Consider the following 26960-nt stretch of genomic DNA (forward strand, 5'->3'; position numbering starts at 1 on the left):
GCCGTGTTGTTCATTCGTATGGCACGGTATGACAGTCCCCTCTCCACATGGATGAAGCAGTGAAATGAAAGTAAAAGCAGCACAAAACCATTTGCTTTGCTGCTGTTCATTTCACATTGTGCTCCCTAAGCAGCCCTGGGAGCATTTCCTGGTTTTCTGAGCCAGTTTTGGCCAATCAGAGAAACTGAACATTTTGACAAAGGCTCTGGCTATTTAATGGGGTGAATGCCCCCAAAGAGCTTATTGCGGGCGCATCCTTCTTAGCTGCTGGGTGGTGCTGCTGCTGCTCTCCTGCCATGCTTGTTGACTCTTGCCTGTTGTGCAGCCTGCTTATTCTTTAATCTTAGGTCACCTCTGCACATCTAGAGGAAAACCTCTCAGAATCAGTGGTGTCTTAAACACTGTCTTTAACCTCAGTTCTCCTCTACATATCAAGACGAAGACCTCTCAGAATCAGTGGTACCTTAAGCCCTGCCTTTGCTCTCCTACCAGCAAAATCATGAGACAGCACAACCATGTGGGTTTAACTATGGGCAACTTTATTATATGTTACCAATCAATATCTGTGTGATCTACCAAACATCAAAGGGCGTGAACATAAACTTGAATTTGCCCTTAAACTTGAACTTGAATTTGAACTTACACTTGACTCTGTTGGGCAATAACATTTAAGGCCTTGATACTCCAAGACCAACTCATACCCCAACAGTGTTGTGACACCACAGCCCATACACAACCCACAGGTTGCAACTGATAGGACAGTCTGATAAGGGCGACAGTCACAGAGGAGACCACCTACAGAGGATGAGGATGAGGGCGCCAGCCCAGTACCATGCCAGGCCCGCACCTCCATCCCCCACCCAACTCATGTAGATCTTGGAAGGCCTCAACGGTCGTCCACCTTCTTCAGCTTGCAAAGGCAGAATGGTCTGGGCGGGGGAAGCCTTACCTGGTTGGCTGGGACTACTTTGCCTCTCCCTTCACTGGGAGGGAGCAAAGTGCTTCCCCACCACCATGCTGGGGGCAGGAAAGGGAATTAACCTCAGTTCTTCTCTACATATTGAGAAGGAGACCTCTCAGAATCAATGCTACCTTAAGCCCTGCCTTTAACCTCAGTTCTCCTCTATATATCGAGAGGGAGACCTCTCAGAATCAATGCTACCTTAAGCACTGCCTTTAACCTCAGTTCTCCTCTGCATATCGAGAGGGAGACCTATCAGAATCATTGGTATCTTAAGCTCTTAGGTTAGAGGGCAGGATCTGCAGGGAAAGAGGAAATGTTTTTAAGGAGATTTTATTTATAGAAAGGAAAAAAAACCTCTAAAATTCAGGGCATGACCCAAACCTTGTAAGAGTTGGAGGGCTAAAAGTGGTAGATATGTCTGCCAGGTGTGGTAATTTTCACCCCTCTAGCCCTAAAACTGAGCAGAAGGGAAGCCTGGACAGCCCGCCCATTGCCGCCAATGGGACGAATGCATTTTTATATTTGGATGGTGAAACGAAAGAGCTCATTCGGATGGGCGCTGGTTTCGGAAGTGGCGGACAGACACAGAAATGGGGAAATACAAATGGAACAAACAGAAAAAGGTAGCAATTTTATACAAATGCACAAGTCTACTGCCAAGCATAGGGACAGGCCCTCGCCCTCATTTCACCCCCAAAGTGCCTCCCAGCAAGGTTTTTTTTTTAATCTCCCGGCCTCTGGAGGCAGGAGGTGTTTCTACTGGACTCTTGCTTGCATGAGTTCAATCCAGTCAGGGCCTGAGCCTGCAAAGAGCCATTCACCAGATTCCAGGGTTTAAGGCAGTTGCAAACATACCACAAACAAATGCTGCAGGACAGCTCACAAGAAGTAAACTGCAAGCAGCTCACAGCAGCAAACTGCCACTCCCTTCAGCTCCTTGCTGGTGTTTCCTTGGCTCTTTGGTAGGTGTTGCGTGGCTGAGCACCCCCCCCCCCCCGGTGCAGGTTTCTTCTTTTTATCCCCCAGCCTCTGGAGGCACTACTTCACCCCCATCATTTAGATATGTATGCAATTTTTCAACTTTTTCCTAGAAATTCTAATAATCTGATGTAACTCTGGATCCCCTTCCCAGATAAGGATTATTGAATATAATTTTCAAAGTAAAACAAAGGAAGTTGAAAATATATACCCCTTTTATCTGGGTTCACAGCTCCCTCCTCTTTTCTAAAGCCCATTTTAAAATCTGTACACTTTATTTCTCCAAAATGTTATGTAAGTCTTTTAAACCACATGCTTCAGTTTCTTCCTGCAAATCTTTCAGTGAGACTGTTTACATTATTTTCCAATTCTGTCTTGCACCTAGCCTAGGGCCTTGTGCTACACATGGACCTTGGTAGTCAATAGCCCTCACAAGTTGGAGTTCCCAACATCTGTGAAGTACAGAAGGTAGTAAGCACCTGACTTTTGTGGGATGAGTGTCCCCAATTGCACTGAGCGTGATCTACACATAATTGCTCTGGCACATGGACATACATTATAGAAGCATTTCTCAATGTGCATCTCAATGTGAATTCACACAATCTATGTATTCATTATGTATGCATGAGGAGGTGATCTAAATTATAGAGACAGGTCATATCTCAGCACTGTGGTTCATGGAATTAGATTATTACAATTGTGAGTTGTATGTGAATAAATTTGACAGGAGCTATTATTCACTAATCAGCTTCTGTAAAGCCTTCTGTACTAATGAGGGTGAGCTACAACCAAAGAATATGACAGAGCCTAAATGAGAATGAAATCCTGCTCTGATTTTCTAGTGTTTTATTTTTTCCCCCAATGGACAAACTTGTCCTTTTCATCAAAGCAGTTGACCAGGCATTCAAGCTGACCTGAGTACATTTCCCCCCAAATGCAAAATATATAATATTCAGTCAACTGAATTGCGTTTTTTCCTGGGGTTTTTTGTCAGTTGACCTATCTCATACTTAAGATTTAAACGAACCAGTGTAATTTTTCAATTTCATCTATATTTAATGATGTAAATGCCTTCTAAATGGTTATTACTAAAGTCAGAACAGCTACTAAATCTGAGTATAATATCTGACATAACTTTACTAATGCCTCTGCAAGTTTTTGTCAAGTGTTAATCAAAGAATAGGAATAACATGGAGCTCCTTATATTGTTGCTATATCTACTCCAAGCATCTCTAGCTAGCAAAGTGATTACTTGGAGCTATAGTACCACAACTGCTAAAAAGTCTTGGAATTACCACTTCCGTAATCAGTCAAAATAATGTTAAAATAAATATTTTGACACAAAAATAAGGGACAGGCAAATCTGTTTACCCCATATTGCTTGGGATTGCCTTCCTGTTTAGGATTTAGTCTTTTTTATGACATCCAAATGTTGTACTCTGATTTCAACATATATAATAAATATTCAATACCTTTAGCTAGAGCTAACAATATGAAGGCTGTCAAATACTGCCCAGTTACCATCAAAAATTGCTGGTCTCTAGGATTCATACTGTAGAGTGTTGTCTTGTTTAGTCGGGGAAGTAGGGCCTTTTGTGTATTGAATCACAATGGAATTTACAAGTGTTAATCTTTTTGTGATTTTTGAAAGAGCGTGCCCAGCCTATAAGTACGGAGTATGTAAAGTTGCATGGGACATCTTGTATATCTGTAATGCTAAAGTTGAAAAAAGTTCAGTGATTTGCTCACATAGGGAAAAAGAACCCTGAGCTAAAATGGGAAACACATCTTCAGCTTTTCTTATGGAACCATTAAATTTTACTGGTTGCTAGATTGTCTGGAAGGCATAATGGGTCTATTGTTGATTAGAGCTGCACCTTCCAAGATTTTACAAGATGAATAAATAACTTATTTGGACCACAATAAAAGAAAATTAAAAGATGTCTCATTCAAGTCTTGAATTAACCAATGTCTTCAACATAAAGTTATAGTTTGGAAACTGCTGGAATGTGGCCAGATCATCTGGAGACCAACTTTACTATAAAATGTGCCTTCGCATGCAGCACAAGGCATAACAATGTTTCAATGTCTATAAAACTTACTCAGCATTGTATGAACATTGTGCTTCTTCTTTTACAAAATATCAGAACCTAATTAAGAAATGAGATACAGGGAAAAGATGTAAAACTATGTATGTAAAAGAGATGTAAAAGAGAATGAAACTGCAACTAAAATAATGTAGTTTATTTAAGAGTGATGAGTGATCTGAGAATTCCCTTGGTGTAAACTACATAATGACAATCTGCTCTCTGGAAGAATATCTTATGGTACGTTTGTATGTTCAAAATATTATTTCAAAGGCTGGGAGACTTAAGGAGTATACATCAGAGCATTTATTGGAGTAAAAGATGAATGAGGATGATTATGGGAGTGGCTGGTATTATATGTAGTAATTTCAACCTTTGTGTAATTCTAACATTTGGATCAATGCATTACAACTTGAATAACAGGCATTGGGTTTGATATGAAATGAAGTTGTGGATAATTAATTTTTTTTTATTTTGCCTTTCTCCTTATGGCTTTGACTGTAATCAGGATTGAGGATATCTTATATCAGCACTAGCCCAATGGTAGGATATGATGTGGAAAAGTAAGTTTGACTTTCCTGGGCAAATCATCACTGGTTACCTCATTTTCTACTAGATATGTCCAAAAATTCATTTTGAATCTTATATCGGATTGATATCGGATTGTTCTCGCTTTTTGAGACGCATTCTGATATGTTGTCTCACGGCGCAACTGGTAATGTATTTTGAACCATCGTTGGCCCATTCTCTAATTGTCTCTTAATGTTTCGTTAATTTTTTTCCCAAAATTTTTTTAATATATTTTTTAAAATATTTTTTAATTTTTTTTGTTTCTGCAATCTACCTTGAATGGGAGCTTAGCGCAGCCTAACATGGCTGCTGCTCCCCAGCCAATCAGAAGCTTCCATGATGGACACAAAGGTGGGGACTAGGGTCCTCTGCGTCCACGTGGAAGATTGCCATAAAAGCCCGTTGTGTAGCCCGGGCAAGCCATTCTGAGCTGGGCTTTGCACAGAGAGGGTGGTGGTCTGCAAACGGAGAGCAAGCAAGCCTCTTGAGGGAGAGAGAGGGTGAAGGGGCCCAGTCTGGCTGTTCCCACAGAGGGGTTTGGAGAAAGGGTTAGGGTTTTGTTGCTGGTTCCTTCTCTTAGCAAGGGAATTTCTAGTTTTCAAAGTACCTTTGCACTCCTTGCGAGGGCATTGCTTGGCGTGGTGGTCACTGGTCCATTTCTAATTGAAGGCATTGAGTTGAGGCTTGTGGGATCACATAGCCAGAGACAACATTGATTTCCAGTGTCCTTCTTGCTTACGAATACAGCAAGGGAATTTTTAGTTTTCAAAGTATCTTTGCACAACTTGCAAGGGCATTACTTGGCATGGTCACAGGTCCATCTCTAATTGAAGGCATTGAGTTGAGGCTTGTGGGATCTCATAGCCAGAGACAACATTGATTTCCAGTGTCCTTCTTGCTTACAAATATAGCAAGGGAATTTCTAGTTTTCAAAGTATCTTTGCACAACTTACAAGGGCATTGCAAATTTGATGAGGATAGCTCAAAAAATGAGGCAGGAGAGCCCTGTAAAAGTCCCCCCCCCCCCCCCGCCCGGGTTCCTTTTTTTTTTTTTTTTGGCGATTGTGCATGCGCGTCCGCCATTTTCGAAACATTTAGAATCATTACAAATTTTTGGAAATATCTGAAATTTTTGGGTGAAAAATTCGGAAATACTTTCTATATCGAAGCGCCAGCGCTCCCTACTTTAGAAACGAGAATTGAAACATTTTTTTCATCGATCGGACATGCCTATTATCTACATTTTGGGACTTTCAATGAGAAATGATCTCCTATATCCTATAACAAAGGAAAAGGAGACCAATCTTGTACCTAAGAAGTTTCTGCTCAAGTTCTACTGATCTCAATTTGGTTGTTTTGGATCCGATGTGTAACTAGGTACATTTTGGAGACAGAAATCCCTGCATCTCTACGCTTGTGACAGATTCCAAGGAAGAAAGGATATTATCTGACAGTGTAGACACCTTTATACAAAGGAACTGCATATAGTTGCAAAATGAGACAAGTACACTTAAGATGCATGAACATTTGAGTATGTTTAAAACTCAAGGCTCTGCAAAGAGAGTAGACTGGAATATCCAAAGTCATCTTTTCTTATGCAAGTTCACATAGTTTACATGAGTTATATCTCTGGATTACAGTTCACATAATCCTCCACTGGATGTGGTCACTCACTGTGTCAGTTGGGAGATTCTGGGAGTTTTAGTTCAGAAAAGTAATGGAATTAAAGGATCCCTTTGAATGCCCTGTGTAAATTTACCAGAACTTGCATTACTCATCAGAAGAATCAGCCAGTCTGATAAGAATCAATCTGGAAAATATCAAATACTTCTGTTCCCTCCCTTTGCTGAACCAACTATGCTTGATGAAAAGAGAAAACATGGAGTTTGACCTTGCTAACTGTACAGTGTTATAAACAGGTATGCCTCTTCTGTTTTTAAAAGAAATATTTTATTAAGCCAGCAATATTTTTTATAAAATCAGCACTTTCAACACTTCTATCATTAATTAATAGATGAAAAGAGAAACTAGTGTTGTGCCTTTCTTCAGAGACACACAGAGGTCATTGTTGGTATGCATACCAAGATATAATGTTTAAGCAGACAACTATGATAAGAATTTTTCTCTACTTGTCAGTACATATATCAATTAGTTGACCATGCCTTAAAATGGGAATATCAAATGGGCATTACGTAGATAAGGGGGAAATTCTTCCCTTCAAGACTGTAATAGTTTTCCACCACTGGGATGAAATAGAAATTTTCTCCCAATCAACCCCGTCCCCCTCCCCTCAATGCCTCTATCGTGTGCTAGTCCCATTTGGTGCTTGCTGGAGATATTGGCCACTGGCTGGCTTGAAACAGAGGGAGTTAAAGCCAGGACTGTACGTGGAAGTTGCATAGAATACATTTCTACACTGGGCGTTACATGTTGATAGCTGTTGTGCCACTCTTGTTTTTCTTGCCAACATTGCACAATTAATTGCGTCCAAACGAGCAATGACACTACATGCACTATTCACTTCCATGGTCTTAACACTAATGCCCAAGGCATAAATGTCCAACCTTTTCTGCAGGAGGATTTAGGTATCTATAAGACACCAACAGCCATAGTCGAGCCATTGTCCAAAGAAAAGCTGGAACCGGATGAATGGCTTTAAATTAGGATTAGATTCTGTAGTCAAGAGTTTGGTTTAAAATGACATGCAAATCTTTAAAGAAGGGGAATGCAATTTTCAGCTTGGGAGTCCTACTTAGCACATGAGCAGTCCCTGCCCTGACTGTGGAGAGTCAGGACAATTCTGTTCCTGTTCAATTCTGTCCACTACTTGAAACACAATGACCAGCCTTTCCCATTCATTCAAGGAGAGGAGGTAACCTTCAGCAAACCTCTCCTCTTTCACCTACTTGCCCAGTTGAAAGGACTGATAGCATGCAGGGGAATCTGGTCACATATAACTGTAAAGAGCTTAAAATGACCCTTATGTTTCACAGTGGAAGAGGGAAATCCAGGAAGGCCAAAGTTCTCTAAACACAAGCAATATCTGTAAAAGTGCTTTTTCATTCAAGATCTGGGTGGAATGTATTGCATGACAAATAATTTAAAACATATAGCCTTATATTATGTGGATGAAACCATTCAGGTAAGACAAAGTAATACTTCTTCCTTAGCTCCTTCCACATACTAACTTTTTTTCAAACCACTTACAGTCTCTATTCTTACTATTTCTCTGTTCCTAAATGACCCTGTACCAGGCCTGGTTCTTCATTGATACCACTGAAACTGCAGCTTTGGGTGCAGTCCTTCCTGGGCGCACCCGAAGCGGCGGCAGCGGTGGTGACCTTTGGGTCGCTCGCTGTGGAACCAGGAAGTATTTTGTATTCTTGCGATATTTCACAAGATCTCGTGAAATCTTGTGAGATTTCTGTGAGACCTCGCAAGAATACAAGCTATTTCCTGGTTCCACAGCGAGCGACCCAATGGTTGCCGCCGCTGGCCGCCGCCGCCACCAAGTTTGGGGTGGGGGGGGCCCTAGGTTGGCTTACAACCTGAAAAAACCTAGGGCCACTCCTGTCCTGTACATACATACATACATACATACATGGTACAATCCTTATCTCTATGGCACTAGATCTTGCAGGTTCCATTTATCAATTTCTGACAAAATAGGGCCTCTCTGTGTATTTTCTAAATTCCCCACTCTATCTTGAGGTAAAAGCCCTTAATTTCTATAGAGTTGACTGTTATTTGAAGTTTCATGTATACATACAAAGTCCTCCCTGTTGCATCCCTAGCCTACAGGGCACCTTAAAACCACACTTGAGCCCCAGAATATAAGCAAGCAAGCTGTTTATTGAAGATTATATGCAAGCAATAGCAATTCAAAGTTCAGTCAATAAAAAGGGTTTAAATCCACAAGAACAAAATACTTGAAATTCTTGAAGCAAGAGTCTGTAAAAGTCACACAAAAAATACAGTCCAAACAGGATATCAAAGTTAGTCCCAATAAAGGTATCAAGATTAGTCCTGGCAAGATATGAAGGAATAGTCCAAGGCACAGTATCAAACTGGAATGCTGGAGGCAAGACTGGAACACAGGGAATCAAACTGGAACACGATAGGCATAACTCCAAGATTCGTCCAAGGTACAGGATAAATGCTGGAACACAAGGCAACGGTCTTTTCTGCAGCAGAAATCCAAACTGTAAGATTACTGAAACATCAACTGCATACACCAAAATTCGCAGAAGCAAGGACAAGACTGGAACAAGAATCAAGATACAAAGCTGCAGGAAATAACATGGAATCCACAGGAACAAGGAGCAGAGATCTCTCTTTCTTGGTTTAGCAAAGTTACCACCTCTGAAAGCAGTCCTTCTTAAGGGAAATTCAAGGTCTCTTCCCATGAGAAACCTGCTCATTATTTTGTTTCAATAACAATCACTTGCTGCATCTGAAACACTCCCTTTCTCTTCTCTGCTGATTAATCACTTTCTGTCAAGCTCATTAACATTATCACTTCCAGAATCTGAACTAGAATGCCCATCTGGCAAAAGAAGGTCCAACCTTGACTCCCTTGAGGAATGCGGTTCAAGCTGCCTGCTTGAAACCATTATCTCTCTGGTCCCAGAATCCACTGGGACAAACTCAGGCTGCATAGGAACAGGAATCTCAGGCTCAAACCCAGATTCCTCTGACAATCACAGGCTGGACAGGCACAACCTCAGGCTCACCTGACAGCTCAGATGAAGACTCCTGGACATATTAGGTCCAGGCTATTTGTTTGACCTTGTTTGAACCTGCCCGGACCCTGAGATCTTCAGGGGAGGTCCTTCTCCCACCTCCATCTCAAGCTTAGTTGGTGGGAACATGAGAGTCTTTTTGGTGGCTGCCCTGTGATTCTGGAACTCCCTGCCCAGGGAAGGCAGAATGGCTCCCTCTCCCTGCTGTCCTTCAGATGACAAGTTAAAACTTTTTTGTTCAGGCAGGCTTTTAAAGAAGAAGGTTTCTAAGATTTTCAGGGGCTGCTGTGATTTTATATGCTTTTAATGATGTTTAACACTGTTTTAATACTTGTATATTTGTATATTTGAAGTTGTATTGCAATGCTTTTAGTTGTGAGCCGCTTTGAGTCTCCATATGGAGAGAAAAAGCAAGATATAAATAAACATAATAAACATAATATCACACATTCTTCGCTGATACATCATACAGTCCTAGATACTTGGAAAGTGTCTGACCTGTGATCCAATACAACAGCCAGCATGGTGATCTTGTTTGCTGTGTACTAATCTTGTTGTGTTTCAAATAATAATAGGAATATCACTGGCATATACATATGCAAATACATATACATGCCTGAATCAACCATCATGGATCAAAACAGCACAGGTAAAATATGTATTTCACCAGTTCCATGTTTTTTGGTTGAAAAAATAGTACACATTTTTGCCATGACTCTAGAAACTGATAATTATGTGGTCTTGGAACACTTACTAGAACGAAGACTCCCAGAACCCCTTATCTCACATGACAGGGGACAGGGGCCAGACTGGCTGAAGAATTCTCAAAGCTGTGAGATGCTGGACATTTTGTTCATTTTTGGAGAATGACTGGTACTACACATGGAACATTTGCAGTTTAAGCACCTTTTCTGATGCATATCTGTGTTATACTTGGTGACATATGTTTATCTATACAGATGTTCTGTACATGGCTGGGTGGCTAGTATGATCGGTGTTTGACTAGCTTGGGTCAGAGCAGATTGTCTCCCTTTGTTTGTGTATGAGAGTGCGTTTGGCTCCTTAATAGATAATGGACCACCATGGTGCAATAATTTGAGTGTTGGATTGACTCTGAAGACAGGGCTTGAATCTCTACTTGGCTATAAAATTGCACTGGGTGATTTTGGAGAAGTCATACTTCCAGCTCTAGAAAATCCCGCAATAAGTTTGCTTTAGGGTAGCAATAAGTCAGAAACTATTTGATAACACAACAACAACAATAACAACATTCTAGTTATGAAAACTAGTAAAGTTCCTAGAGCCAATTTAAGACTAAATGCAGAGAACAAAGTTCAATAAAGGAGAAAAATGTTCCTCAAAACCCCTTGGATATAGGCCAATGTATAAAGCAATACTACTCCATCTATCCTATGTGTCCTGGTAGTGTGTGAGAGAAAATCTATGTTGCTAAGTTCAAATGACACATTTGGTGCTGTAAAATGTGAAGTTGCTGTAAATGTAATTTTGTTAGTGATCCTTCATTACTGCCTGTCTACTGCTCAGGCTCTACAGTATTCAGGCTAGTCTTCAGGCTTGTTCTTCTTGATTTATTACTCAAGGTGAAGAATATGATATATGTGGTGATAATTGTCCTGGATGGAATCCAGATGCACTGAAATGTTGCTCTTCCCTTTTCGGCTCATTTCTTTTTATTTCTGCACTGACACATGAAGGGTTATTTATTGTAGCATCATGTTTGTGACCTCCTATCATGGTTAAATCCTTGGCATGCCGACACCTTGATTTGTCCTCCTTCACATATTTTGGCACATAATTAAAAAAGTGGCATGTTAGGATTTGGCATGGCAAAATGGGCAATTTGGGAGAGACAAGAAGAAAATGTCTAAGAAATATAAGTGTTCTTCCTGTCATATTATACTGTTCTAAGAAAACAGAATCCAATTTTAAGTTGGCCTGTTTTTCCATCAAAATGATCTCCTTTAAATCAATGGTTCTTTTCTGACCTTGTAATTTTGCAAGGTTTAGGACCCTGTTTTATGATGAACACGTTTTTCTTTCCAAAAGTGTAATTAGTTTCTATGGGGGGTCAAAATTCTAAGTCATTATGTAAGAGCGCATCTGAAAATTTTTATCGACCATTCTATCTATCAGCTGGAATATTGTAGGAGAGGCACATCATGGTAATGGGACTTACTGTACACATGTGGGAATTAGAAGTGATCAATTTTGCAATGTTCATATCTATAAGAGAGCAGTATCTATGGCAAAGTGAACATCATTCATAGATGCTCATTATTCACTAAAGCATATTGCACATCGGTGCACATTGGTTCTGATGCATGTTGGCACTCTTGTTGGTGTCCTGATACACATCGTCTTAATTCACAAACAGGGTTTCACCGGATCCAAGGATTTATAGTTTGGAGAGACGCTAACACTCTTTGGCAGAGAAGGCTATTTTTTTAAAAAAAAAACTTCCATAATTCCATAGTTTTGAGCCATGGCAGTTAAAGTAGTGTCAAACTGCATTCATTCTACAGTGTAGGTGCACCTCTAGTATCTTAACACATTAGAATGTTAGGGATGAAATAGTAACATCTTAAAAGCCAGAACATGGCTGCAAATACATTTGTCTTTTCAGGTGAGACCCTAATATATATACCCTGTTTTATATACCTGCTCATTACAAGTATTTTGGATCTGTAATAATACCACTGACAATACGCACAGTCTTGTTAACATAGTACATCAGGTAAACTTGAGCATGTCTTTACAAGGCCAGAACTGCTGTTACAGAGGAAAGGTTTCATTAACCTTTTAATTAATCTGGCAAATAGAACATCTTGTTCATACTTTAGGCCTTGGGCACCTTGCCTGTCCAGAACAAGGAACATTTTCTGGGAAACAGAATTGTATAAATGGATGATGCTGGAAGGCAAGAAATCTTTGCTGTACTTTTTTTTTCTAGTTTAAGTGGTCCATTTGGAAATGTCTGCTGGCCTGGGTTTTAAAGTGGATAAGGTTTCATATTCACTCCAGCTGTGCCCTGGGAAACATCCAGAAAAAATGAGGTATAACACCTAAGGAATGCATCTGACTTCTTAGATGATTGAAGGCAGAAAAACCTTCCTTCTTACTATAGGAAGCAGCTTCCAACTCACTCCATTTTAGCACTTGCAACATTTTTGGACTGTAAAAGAATCCTCTAGGCAAGCTGCCTTGTGGTTTTTGGGAGCTGTAGTCAAAAAGCAAAGTATGCAAATTCTGTGTTTTTCAGTTTGTATGAAACAGATAACAGTATTTTATTTGATGTATGTCATTGATATCTACTGCTGGGCAGGGCTGTAGCTAAGGGGGGGTTAGGGGTTCAACCCCCCCCCCCCAATTTAAGATTTTAACTGAATTTTACATGAATGTTAACTGATTAACCAAATCCCCATGAGTGCCCACTGAAGTTTATCGATGGAGCCTGATTTCTAAATTAGTATGCATTATGGAGATATTGCACCCCTATATCAGTGGGCCGCCTCTCGACAACAGTATTTCTCAAACTCTGCTCCTCCAGGTGTTTTGGACTTCAGCTCCCAGAAATCCCAGCCAATTTACCAGCAGTTAGGAATTGTGGGAACTGAAGTCTAAAACATCTGCTCTACAAGATGCAGGTATAAAAAAAAAATCTCCATTTCTTTTTTCTTGAACATGCATTACAAAATCAAACCTTGTCAAACAGCAACTCCTCCTCCTCCATATATTTACTTATAGCCCACCAATTCCCCAGGGTGACTTTACACTGGCCATTAAAGCTGGGTCCAGATGCACTGGGGTGAACCTGCTGTAGCATTGCGTTGGTATCCACACAGTCCAGTTGAGCCGGAACTCCATTACCCCTAATGGGTCATAATCTCTTCATCATCCTCGCCACCACTGTCCTTAATCCTAACTAGCCTTGGAGCTCTGTCCAAGCTCCTGTCATCAAAACAAAACCAGAAAGAAGAGGCAATTTGAGAATGATCCATCTTTCTCCATGCTGATGAGCTCAGGGGAAGGTGTTGGTGCCATTGTCCAGTCAGGACAGCACATGCATCTGAATTACATCTGATCTCACTGTCCACACTTTCGAAGCCACAGGACACTCCCTGAAGCCATACGGGCAAAGGTGGTTTAACCCTAAGACCCCACTCAAAACTCATCAGAAGTTGACAAATATCATGGAGACAGCCAGCAGTGGATTAGAGGTGATTTTTGATCATATAGATAAACCTGGTCTGGGAAAAAAATTAAAATTGAAAAACATAAGGCTAAAAATTCACAAAATACAAAAATGAGAAAATAGATTAAACAATGAAAACATTTAAAGTGAGATGAAAACATAGATCATTATGAACACAAACACACCAGAATAACAGTTGGGGGAATAGAGCACATTGTTTAGATAGCTCAGACTATAGTTCATCAGCAAACGTCTATTGAAACAGGCAAGTTTTTACTTGTCATATAGTGACAAATTCACTTTTTGCTCCGTGTCATAGAACCTTACTTATTTTTCAATTATGATTAGTCGAGCCCCCAGTTTTAATAGAGCCTATTTTATGGCCGTAGAATTCCTGAGCCATATACCTAATTTTTCCTTGAGCCTCATAATGGCCGGATATTTTGCCATTATGGTATTCTAAAGCAAAATGTCAGACTGAGTTAAAGAAATTTGGTTACTCTCTATGAAGTTGTTATCAGTAGATAGAGAAATAAATAAAACACATCTCCCACTTCACCCCTAGTAAACTGGTGATGGTGTCTTGGAGAATATGAAATGCATATTTTCACGTTTTGCTTTAGACAATAGCTTTTTGTGATCTTCAACTCCAGATCCATCATAGATGATAAGACCAAATTTTGATAACTGGGTTGATCAAGGGCCACATTATATAATCTGAAACAGTGGTTCTTAACCTGGGGTCCCTAGATGTTTTTGGTCTACAACTCCCAGAAATCCCAGCCAGTTTACCAGCTGTTAGGATTTCTGGGAGCTGAAGGCCAAAAACATCTGGGGACCTCAGGTTGAGAACCACTGATTTAAAATCTATTTAAGTTATGCTGAACCTGGAAAATAACCAGAACAGAGATATTAAGAATCCTTTGGCTATGTCCCAGTGCTCAGCATATGGCTCTTTGCACTTGATGGAATTATCAATGACCTCTTCTCTATGGAGGCTTTCAAAGGTCACCTTTCCCCTTTAATGCCTCAAGCTACATGGATCTGGAATTACATTCTTTATTTGCTTCCAGCTGGAGAAAATGGTTGGTCGAAGTCAAATAACCTCTGGAAATCCCTGACTTAATCCATGCTGGAAAAATTTATGATCATGGATATAGGTTGAGAATCCCTGACATAAGCAATTGGGGAGACCTCTGATCCATATATGTAGTTTGGGATCAGCTCAGTTACACCCATTGTTGTGCCTGATTCATCATTTATTGTGTCATGTGGTAGGAGTAATTTAAGTGTCCTGGCACAGCTAGAAAGGAAGATATAGGGTATAATTTACAATGGTTAATTATAATTGCTCTCATCTTCGGTTTGGTGAAAACATTGGTATTTCCTAACAGCCTGGATCAACACTTTGCTGACTTTTTCACATCCCATCCAACTACTGAACCTTACTGGTTCAAAGCTAGATTGTTCATTTTAAGGGATGTGAGGGTGGGTGGGTGGGATTATTGACCATCATTCATACTATGAATTTTACTGCCTCAATTTAAAATAGCATTTAATGAGAATGAGTAAAGCTTTCTTGATAAAATCAATATTACACTGAAAAGCATTTACCAAATTTGTTTGATAAACCCTCTGGTCCTGTTGTGTTAGATTCTTTATGCCATCATATAGCACTGAGGGAACTGTTAGACTTGCAGAAGTTGCAAATGAGCATTATTCTTAGTTCAGTTTCATGTCTGAACAGAATTTTAAGCTCATCTTAATTTTAAGCTTATCTGAATTGTTGCAGAAAGACTAGATAGACTTCCTGTAATATAAAAAATAGTCAAGATCTCAGCTCTATTTTCATTCAAAATGGGAAAGGTTAATTCTTAAATTTCATTGAGCAGGATGCAGACATACACTGATCATTTAATGCAGTGTCAAATCACTATTGAAAAAAGTGGTTTCACAGTGCAGGTTAGTGCATAGGAAATCCTGAAATAAATTAGAGGCCCAGTACTAAGGGCTTTCTTTTGCATGTTTTTATAGGAATTTGTTGTCTCCTAAAGCTTGAAGCTGGCTTCAAACTGTATTAAATGGTGAGTCTAGATGAGGCAAGAGTCATACTTCCAATAAACCCATTCACTAAGGATGTTATCCCATGGGTGGGAGGGAAATGGGTGCAAGCATTTGGAAAAGTGGGGAGTCATCTTATCCTGGCAAGATCTGTCTTCGGAGATGGCCAGCCATCCACATCCTTTCCCCATCTTTCCCCCGCTTCTTCAATTAAGAGTCAGGTAACACCAGATTCCTGAAAATCGAGTATTTTCTCCATTTTTGCATGCTGGCAAAATGGATTTCCATGGGCGGACATCAGAAATGACTGGTTGTCATGGCCTCCATGGAACTCCATTTTGCCAGCAAGTGAAAACAGAGAGAAAGTGGAGAGAAACATACATGGAATAAAAGCCTTAATGTGCCATGTTTCTTTTCAGATTGAAGAAGCATTTTACTGACAATCTACAACTTTACTGAGGTTGGGAGGATTCTGCCAACATTGCGCATTTTCATACTTTCATGCTTATTTATGGAGTTAGAGTATCAAAACTTGGATTGTGAACATCAGGTCACATCCTTATTCAGAATACAACTTTTTGTTGGCAGCTTGACCATTAATTACTGATGCTACTGACCTCAGCTTTTTTAAAACAGTAAGGCATTTCTGCTTTTTCCCTTTTTTGGGAGAACAAGAAAATGATATACTTTCACAATGGCATAAGACAAAATAACTACTTTGGATTTTGTGCAAATGATACTTTTTTCTTTCTGACATAAGATATATAGGGAGTTGGGTAGATGTTTGATTATTATTATTATTGGCCAGAATTCTTTGTGCACTACATTGCTATGTAAGTAGGGTAGTTGGTGAATTGTGGTCCAATACTCCCCCACCCTCCCACCCCCAATTACCAGTCATTTGGGAAGCACATAACTAATGTTTCCACTCACTCATGTGGGTACTTTCTATTGGGACAATCAGAAATTGAGTTTCTTTCACATTCACACTAGAAATCATTTACATGAATATGTTGATTGTCATGGCCACTGAGCAGTGAGTGGAGATTGGGGGTCTTTCACAGTCTCTAATTTAGAAAATATATATGGGTCATGAATAGGAAGCAATAATAGTTTTGTAGCTTGTGATATAGTTGCATTTAAATGTTTACCTTTTCTATGTTTTACCTATATTACATTTCTTTTAATTGGTAATCTGACTTGAGTCCCATTTTAGAGGGAAATGATTTTACTGATGATATTGTGGTGGTGGACTGGACGATATCAGCCCAAACAGATAGCTATCTCTTTTATGGACAAATTTAGAAACCCCCCCCCCATCAAAAATCTGGCTGTTGTTTCTGTTATCAGTTAGCCTCTTTCTCTTGTTTCAAGATAAGCTTAAGCATGTTTGGGATGGGAGGGGGATAATGTCATGGAGGAGGAGGTTGAAGCTCATGCTTTCATTGGATTATTATTACAAGAAAAACTTATGTTTGCATGGGAGTTCATCACATAATTGTTATACCATTTTCAGAAGCTCCTCTCCCAATCAAAAATTTGGCGCTATTCCTAAATAAAATGCAACTTCAGCACAAGTTAGTTTAGCAATGGGCCAGGAAGGATTTTATCTCCTAGCATAACAAATGAAGTGGGGATGCAAAGTTACAAATCAAAATATCCCATAACACTGTCAGTCTTTAATGCCCAACTCATTCTTGCATCAAGGGTGGAAAACCTTAAGGTATGCTATTCAATGTTTGTGCAGTGGTGCTGTTAGAGTGTTATTTGTCAATGGCTTAGATTAAAAGTAGCCATCAGTGATTAGAGGCAGCTGTTCCCTATCATAATGCTGGGGGATCTATTCTGGTATTTTGATTTAGTATAGTCAGGAGCAGGATATGATCTACAATTCTAGGTGTGCAATGAATTTAGTGAATTCACAGCTTTACAGTTTATTCACACTAAAAAGTTGCTTTTTGTGTGCAAAGTACCCAAATCCCTTGGCTGGCATATTTTGGAGCTTTGGACAGTTTTGGTCCAAAAAAGTAATTTTTGAAGCTCTGATCATAGAGATTCTAAATGACCATACAGAAACAAAACTAGAATGTGTTATCAAGAGTTCAACTTGAGCAGAGGAAGTTTACTCTCATAGTAAACTGGGAGCCATGGTACATCACTTATCACTGTGTTAGCAGGATGCTTACAATATATGCAGAGAGATGTTAACAGATAACTGAACAGACAAAATAGTGGGAAAAATAGCAAGATATGATCAACATCTGTAGCAACTGTGCAAGAGCAGGAACTGTGATAATGAGACTGGACTTCCTTAGTGAAGTTCATACAGTGGAGATGGCACACACAATTATACCACAATCTGTTCCTCCAATGTGGTAGAGATGGACATCATCACAAGGACTTACATTTTAAATAGATGACTCCATAATCACCATTCAGTTGTTGGAATTGTGCCATCAGTGGAGATGAGGCTAAAAACTGAAATGCCACAGAAATTGGCATGTTTATTTTATTTATTGCTAATTTTAACTGAATTGTTTTGTATTGTTTTAATGATGCACTTTTACTGTATTAAGTTATTGTATATTGTATGTTGTTTTGCACTTGTTGAAAACCGCCCTTCGGGGAGATAGAGTGGTATACAAATACATTATTATTATTATTATTATTATTATTATTATTATTATTATTATTATATTCTAGTAATCCAATTGCTTCTGGAGCATTTTGAGGATACATATTTCTAGGTATCTTATAATGTTCAGTCTTTGATTGATCATTAGTATAGATTGTGCATATTTGTTAGAAGGTCAGTTGTAGACTTTCCATTCATATCCATGTCAAGAACACTTTTATCAAAGTATTTATTACTACAGCAATGAATCTACTCTAGGGTTTAGTCTGAACTTTAAAGAAACTATCACTGAATTAGACTTACTTTGGAGACAAGTTTTGACACCATTGATAGCTCCTTCAAAGTTTACATTAAAACCGAGAACAGGTTCACAGCTCCATTGACATCAAAGCCTCTAGCCACTACTGGAAGTTTTCAAAAAATATATATAATGGGGAAACAGCAATAAAATAATAAAATCAGAGCTTTAAAAATACAACTAGAACATTAGTAGGATAAGATTTTAAAAAGTATTAAATCTATGTATGTCAAAGTACTGTATAGTAAGCTGAAAATGTCTCACAAGAAGCTTTGCAAAATGAACATTTTATAGGCTATTTTAAAAGTAAGGAGGCTTGGCAAGGTTGTTCCTCATCTATAGAGTCATTACATTAGAATCCCTGTTCCTTGGACTTGTTAATCTATCTATATATATAAAAGGAGAATGGCATCGCTCCACCGGGCAAAACAACAAAACTAAAGGCCCCCCAACCTAGAAAATTGACAACACAACCCTTCATCCACGTCTCTACATTCTTACAAACAAACCACACATCCCTAACCTCCATGGGGCCAAAAAACCCCAAAACCTGGAATACACCCCTTTGTGACCCACCTTGATTGACACTAAACAGCCTTGCAGCTTTAAAGCCAGGCTGCCTCCTAGGCCACAGCAAAAAAACAAAACAAACAAACAAACTAAAAAACACCACTTCAGTGTGAATTTTAAACCATTGTGTAGAAGGGGCCTCATATAATCCTGTTCCAGGCAAATCATATAACATTATCAATATAATGTATAATAATTACTGTGCTCTAATAACAATACACAACAATATAATCTCTAAAATCAGGACACTAAATAAACAACAACACTCAGAACACAGGGGAATTCCACACAGGAAACAACCAGGCCCAGCTAACACCTCCCAACAAAGGATTCCCTCATGCAGGAAGCAACCAGGCTTGGAAGCTACAAGACCATTCAATGCTAAACAACTTAAATAATCACACTCAGCTAACACGTCCCAGTAAAGGATTCTTCCAAGTACTAACCAGGCAGACCTTGAAGTCTCATGCCTATTCAATGCTAATCAAGGAGATCCATGGCAACACCTGCCTCAACCAGACAACAGTTCTTTCTACCACACCACATTATTCCACACATATATCAACCCCTTTGTGGCCCACCTTCATTAACACTGAACAGCCTTGCAGCTTCAAAGCCAGACTTTGGAAACCACAAGGCTACTCCATCTCATTCAACCTGGCCTAGCAAGGATACCCTATGTAGAAAACGGCCAGGCTTTCAAGCAGCGAGGCTATTCATTGCAATTCTAATTGGCCACAGCAACGCGTGGCAGGGCACGGCTAGTCTTTGCCTAAGAATGTAAGGGTACAGCAACTCTTTGGAAGGCATGATCCCAGTTTGTACAATTATCATTCCTAATTAAATGAATGTTACTTGGATGTCTTTACTGTTTTCAATCTGATTTCCTTTTTCCCCCTTTCTCCATTTTTCAGTCGTTTCCATCTTTTGAAATTTAAATTCTATGTTCTTTAGAGCAAAAACTTACTCTGAGTTCCTCAAGAAGAGAAGAAACTGTGCGTCACAGTTTCACAATCCTGCTCAATCATAACAGTCTGATGAAATCAACATGATTTATAAGCATTAAGCTACTGTAATTGAGCTTTGCAACAAAGACAATAACCACAATCATGCTCATGACTAAATTACCTAAAGCTAATGGAGTCATTAAATAAATTTCGAAAGAACAGGCACACAGTTTCAAATATTAAATAGGGTGTTTGCTGCAGGTACAGGGAAAAAGAGGCTTTGGAAAAGCTATTATAATCTTAAGAAAAGAAACCCAACCCATGAGTTCATAAAAAAGCAATGCTGTGCAATATTGCGTTGTAGTCCCACAACATAGAGAATTGGGTGATAGGATCTATAAGTTGGTTGAATGTAGCATGGCTTGTGTAGCATAATTGCTTTGTGGAGGACAGTCCTGTGTTTGAAGGAGTCCTCTAACAGAAGGTTTTTCCCATCTAAGGGATATTTAGAGACAGAGACAATCTAAAGAAGAGTGAGTTGTAACTTTGATGTTGACGCTAAGCAGTTAGCACCTAGACTACAAGAAGACTAAGATGTCACTTCTCTTCAGAAAGGTGAGATGTATGGTATTTTCTACTCAACTGATTTGTAAGTGTACAGACTAAGCTATACACATTTTAAGCATATCTGTTCAAATGCTGAACACATCTTTAGCGATGTGTAAGTACATACACTAGTTGACCAGCACATCTTGGATCCCTGCTCAGAATTCACTTCTGCCTCCAAAACAGAGACCATCTTGTTTAGATACTTTTGGGAAACTCCTGAGCAGGGATGAAAACAGGATTTGCTTCCCTACCATACATTTCTTTGACTCTGAAGTATGGAAGATGTGTTGTTTCTAAATGTGGGAGTCCTTATAAAAGAGGATCTTCCATTTTATTATTACATTTTCGCACAATTGTTTTGTATCAACTCTATGCATGCTTATCTGGCAGCATATTATTTGAAGTAGGTCTGTAGCCTTAGTAGCACAGATGACAGAGTATCATCTACTTTTCTTTAGGATACTTTAGTTGTTGCTATTTCTTCAAAAGTGTAAAGGCTAAGATAATAGAAGGAAGTATATTTGTAGAAACCATACCTATTATCAGAATTCCTGTTTCATCTTGAAATATTGGACATTATTTTCTCTCCTATGCATGTGCAATGCACATGTATGGCCTTTATGGTTTTTCACAGAACAGTTTATCATCATTTTGTGCAAATGTTTAATACACGATAAAATTAATTTAATGTTGCACATGCCTAATACACTGAACACTTGCTAGATCTTGTTTAAGTCTGCCCAACTTACAAGATGGATACTCTATGTTTTCAATCTGGATGATCTTTGATTTTGTCGACAATACACAAAGGAATGATATTTTCTACACAGCTGCACAGGACCAAGGATGACACTATCCACAAATTGATACATTTTCCATATTATTTCAATCTGGCTCGATTTTAAAATATAGACTCATTTTAATAGTCACAATTAAACAGTTTCTGATCTTTTGTATTTGAATGTTTGCCCATTTAAAACTGGAATATATATATTGCTAGATCATATTGAAGCAACAGATCTGTATGTATCCATCTTGTTTTTGCCCCAAAACCCACAACAGCATGACACACATCATGAGTGAACACTTGATTTGTATAATATACTTCTTTCATCATTTAGTGATAAAAGTAATGAAAAGGTAATAGTTACACAACCATAGGAGGGAAATTATCCTGTTACATTGGAACTGTAACATTAATTGTTGGGGCACAAATTAATTAGAAATAACAAGTAATTTGCTAATGGTTACTTCCAGATCCTGGTTACTTAATGGCTACTTCCAGCTCCCTAATCATTAAGTAGACTTGAATCAACATGAAAGGGCACTAAGAGATTAGCTGTGTAATTATTATTGTATTTGAAGGATTTCATATAGGGAGATACTCCTGGGATTTCTGCCTCAGGTGGCAAAATAAGATATCTATCACAAATAGTAATATGCACTGGAAGGGACAGGGAGATATCCTCTGCTGTTCTGCCGCAGGCAACAAAACGCTTTGGAAAAGCCTCGTAGAGCTTCTCTTCCCAACTCCCCATGGCCACCCAATTATTTTGTTTCCATTCCTTTCCACAAGCCTTTTTTTTTTTTTACATTCCTGGTATCAAAGAGATGCAAAATAGTGACAATGTTAGAACTGGCCCATACTGACATTCTGTTTCAAGGCACCCAGCAGCACCTCATTAAGAGAAATCCAGTGACAAAGACTAGTATAAGTACAACTCGATTTTCCAGCTCTAATTTTAACATCTTTGTAAAGAATGTGTTTGCTGAGCAAATTCATGGTTGTGCTGTTTGCAAGGTGTGTCATGTTTAATACTGTTACCTTTATTTTACTTTGTCTCCAACACACCACACTTGATATAGAATTTCTCTTCCACTTCTTTTCTTTCTCCTTCAGTCCTTTGATTCAATATTAGATGTTTTTGAACTTGGCAGCATCACCAATGATGATAACTATGATGCCTGAACATTTAGAAGACTACACATTTTCAAGCACTGATGTGTATAAAAATACCCCCAAGAAATGGGTGATCCCTCTGTGGGCTACACTGAATTGTCTAAGAGAGAAGTCATTTCTCATTGGAAGTAATATAGTAGAAGCAACAAGTTTGAATATGGCGTGAAATAGAAAAATGGCAATGCTATTGTGCCACATTGCGATCATATGAACAACTTGGGATTTAGAATATGAACAACTTGAGATTTAGAGATTAGTAGTTGCTACTAAAACATCTCTTCAATGGACAAATTATTAAATGCCTTGTCAGAGTTACCTGGCAAGGGACATTGTGGGGAGGAGGGCTCTCCAGCCGAGCATGGCATCGGCAGGAGGCTTCTCACTCCCAGAAGCACCCTGCGCGGCAAGAAAGTTTCCCACCCCATGGCCTGCTGGCCAATCGGCGGCAGGCCTGACCTCACTGCCTGATTGGCCAGGCCAGACCAGGAATGGGTCATCCCCAGTAGCCCTGGGGCAGGCACAGGCACTGGGTGTGCTTCGTTGTTCCATCCCACCCACCTTACATGTCTGTTATGTTTGTGGTTTCTGTTGACGGTTTGTTGTCACAACTCCAGGTTGGCATGTGGCATGGGCCCTGGATCTGGCTTGCTTACTCTCCCCCCCCCCCCATTGGTAGGAGGGGGGAGCATCCAGTGGTTGCCAGGGATGCAGAGGTAATGTTGGCCTGGTATGGTTCTGGTAGCATCCCAGCATGGTGAGCGGTATTGGTCAGCAGTGGGCTGCCCGATCCATGTTCCAGGACCCATGCATGTCGGCCAACCCTTTGTTCCTGTAAGATTAACTCAGCTTTCTGGGAGTAGATGGGGCCTGGATGGCCATCATCTAGTAAAAGACTTTGGGAGTATAAACAGCTATATCACACGCAGCGCAGGGGAGGACTTTGGATTGTTCCCAAGTGTTATGGAAACAACACACGGGTTTTTTCCCAAGTGGATCCCTGCATCTGTCATCTGTTCCAGGACCCATACATGTCGGCCAACCCTTTGTTCCTGTAATCAATAAATGAGTTGTGGCCATTTTTTATCCCAACCCTGTGTTGTGTCATTATTGGTTTTGTCAGATTGAGGTGTGTCGCCCATGCCCACGCAATGTTAACTATCATCAGGTTGACTTTGATAACCCAGATCTGTTGTTGGCTCACATAAGCTGCTTCCTCCATCATACCAAGTCAGTGATTTGTGACTAAAATCCCTACACCTTCCTTCCGTAACTTGATTTTATATAAATCAGTGGTATCACACTAAGATTAACTCAGCTTTCTGGGAGTAGATGGGGCCTGGATGGCCATCATCTAGTAAAAGACTTTGGGAGTATTAACAGCTATATCACACTCAGCACAGGGGAGGAGTTTGGATTGTTCCCAAGTGTTATGGAAACAACACAAGGGTTTCTTCCCAAGTGGATCCCTGCATCTGTCATTTCAGCACTTCCAAGCAGGTAGATGGGATGAATGGGCTACCTCTGGGAAGTAAGTGGCTCGAGTAGTACCTGGTTGTGAACCCACACAATGGTGGACTTGCTGCAGTTTCTATGCTAACAGGGATCTTTATTAACTTTTAAAAGATGAAATTTAAATGACTTGTAAATAATGTAAATGCTAGCTGCTGTACATTCATAGTAGTGACATTCTAGGCTGGTTTAGTGCCCATTTTGAGTTGGCAGAAGTTTAAGTTCTGCTCATATGCTTAACCAGTGGTTCTCAATCTGTGGGCTGTGAGAACGAAAATCTGGTTCGCAAACCTCCTTCCTCTATATATTTTATTTGTTTTATTTCCACTCCTTTCCACAGAGCTGACCATTGCATTGGATAGACCATATCAGCTCTAGATTATTAAATATGGTTTTCTGTGGGCGAGCAGATGGCGACTACTGGATGGCATATGTTCTATATTAGAAACTAGACCTGATATGGTTTATCCAGTGCAATTTTCTGAATCAACAGCACCCCAAATAACCAAACTGAATCTAAAGTTGACCAAAAACTGATTCCTAACCCTTGTGGTACTAATTTTGGAGAGTGGTCCCTCAGCAAGTGGGTCCTGGTCAAGAAAAGGTTGGGAACCACTGTGCTTAACACACTTTGAAATTGTTTCCTTGCTCTTAAAGTGCTTAAGGAAGTACTGGACCCCTATTTATGCAAGTGGGTCAAAAGTACACTTAGACTTGTATAACACCCCAGAAGATTTGGTTCCTTAATCCCAGACTTTACAATGTAAACAAAGGAGAGAAGCTTCTTGACAAGGATATACCACTATGGTCCTTCAGGTATTTTTGGACTACATGTACAATATTTCTTCATCACTGGTTATGGTGGTAAATCTTATGGGAGTTGTAGGCCAAACAACATACTGAGGGGCATAGCTGCCCAGTCTTAGTTAATGTCAGTTTTGAAGAAAAGAAAAAAAAAACAACTGGAACTATAGCAGTTTATTGTGTTTATTCTTGTGCACCTTCAAGTCCTTTCTGACTTACAATTCTAAGAACAACCTGTGATTGGGTTTTCTGGGGCTGAGAGATTGTGACTTATCTATGGTCACACAGAGAGTTTCTATGGCTGAATGGGGATTTGAAACCTGGTTTCCAGAGTTGTAGTTCAATGCTCAAACCACAGACCACTACACCAGTCTGGCTCATGTTTGCACTCAACTTATTCAAGGTACTTCTCTGACTGACCCAGTTTAGGAGAAAACGCAAAGGCCAAGTTCTAATTTGGGTTACAACTGACAATTTTAAAAGAAACAGATTATCTAGAAGTTTGGATGCTATACAGTTTATATTAATATATAAAATCATCATCATCAATTGTTATATCCAAGCAATGGACAATCAAAAATATCTTTACTCAAACCCCTTTGCTTAGAAATCGGTTAAAGCAGAAACTAATTCAGAAAGGATCCTGTTGTAATAGGAATTTAAAAAAAAAAAGAGATAAAGGCCACAATCCATTGAGCATAATTACTGAATTCTCCCTATTCAAATGAATGCAGAAGTTCATGGTTGGAGAAGTATTTCCTGGATAGCATCCAGTTAAGTTGTCCCACATAAACTGTTGGAAATTTCATAGCTGATTTTCCATGCATATGGTTTACTTGGCAAAGTTCCTTAGCATGGATTGTTTTCTTTGGAAAAAGTTGAATAAGTGCTTTATTAATGGCTTGTCCGCACAGTTGCATAGCCAAGCATTTTTCTTTGTTTGTACTCTCTCATTTTTAATGATGGCAGCAGCATCTATAAGCATTTCAGACCAAACTGTGTCACTTCAGGACATTCCAGTCAGATCTATAGCCTTATTCATGGCTTCTCAAAGGCACAATGTTTCCTTGTCAGTTTAGAAACTTGTCATCAAAACAATAGCCATATCTTCCACAGCTCTCCTTCTTGTTGTCAAATCCAAATTTTGTAGATAGTAATATTAAAAATGAACTAAACAGGGTGCAAAACAATGAGTATACTAGCTTCTGAGTTGCCCTGGGGCAGGCGCAGGCACAGGCACTGGGGTGCTTCGTTGTTCCAGCCCACCCACCTTACATGTCTGTTATGTTTGTGGTTTCTGTTGACAGTTTGTTGTCACAACTCCAGGTTGGCATGTGGCATGGGTCCTGGATCTGGCTTGCTTACTCCCTCTCCCCATTGGTAGGAGGGGGGGGGAGCATCCAGTGGTTGCCAGGGGTGTAGATGTAATGTTGGCCTGGTATGGTTCTGGTAGCATCCCGGCATGGTTAGCGGTACTGGTCAGCAGTGGGCTGCCCGATCCATGTTCCAGGACCCATGCATGTCAGCCAACCCTTTGTTCCTGTAATCAATAAATGAGTTGTGGCCATTTTTATCCCAACCCTGTGTTGTGTTGTGTCATTATTGGTTTTGTCAGATGGTGGTGTGATCTAAGGCCTTCAGTTAGACCTTGGAAGAGTTAGCTTTATAGAGAGTAGTTCCCAGATCAATTCAAGGAATTATAAACCAAAATGCAATTTTTACAAGCTCTGGTTTGATCACTAGTAACATCTAGGATAACTATTTAGTATATGCTGACATTTTGTTGACCTGGAAAGAGACTGTAAAATGTATGTAAATATGAAATGTATAGTGTTTTCACCTCTTTCTTCCTACCTAGTTCTTTGTTGAAGGAAGCAATGGTTTTCTTCCTGCTGTGAGGAAGTCTTTGGACACCATGCAGAATAAGTTCCAAATAATGAACAGTCTGTGAAAACATGCAGTTGTGCCTATTGCCCTGCTTTTCCACAGGATGTGCTGCTTACACATTCCCCC

General features: G+C 39.6%; 1 protein-coding gene across 1 annotated transcript in view; it reads left to right on the forward strand.

Annotated features, from left to right (window-relative positions):
- The first annotated feature begins 20497 nt into the window (after window positions 1-20497).
- Window positions 20498-26960, forward strand: part of pdzrn4 (PDZ domain containing ring finger 4) — a 286890-nt gene continuing 280427 nt past the window's right edge. Inside the window, exon 1 of the mRNA XM_016993832.2 lies at window positions 20498-20680. Within this exon, the coding sequence (XP_016849321.2) occupies window positions 20660-20680 (21 nt within the window). The 5' untranslated portion in view covers window positions 20498-20659. The remainder of the gene's footprint in view (window positions 20681-26960) is intronic.

The sequence above is a fragment of the Anolis carolinensis genome, chromosome 5, assembly GCF_035594765.1.
Source record: "Anolis carolinensis isolate JA03-04 chromosome 5, rAnoCar3.1.pri, whole genome shotgun sequence".
In the NCBI taxonomy this organism is placed as follows: Eukaryota; Metazoa; Chordata; class Lepidosauria; order Squamata; family Dactyloidae; genus Anolis; species Anolis carolinensis.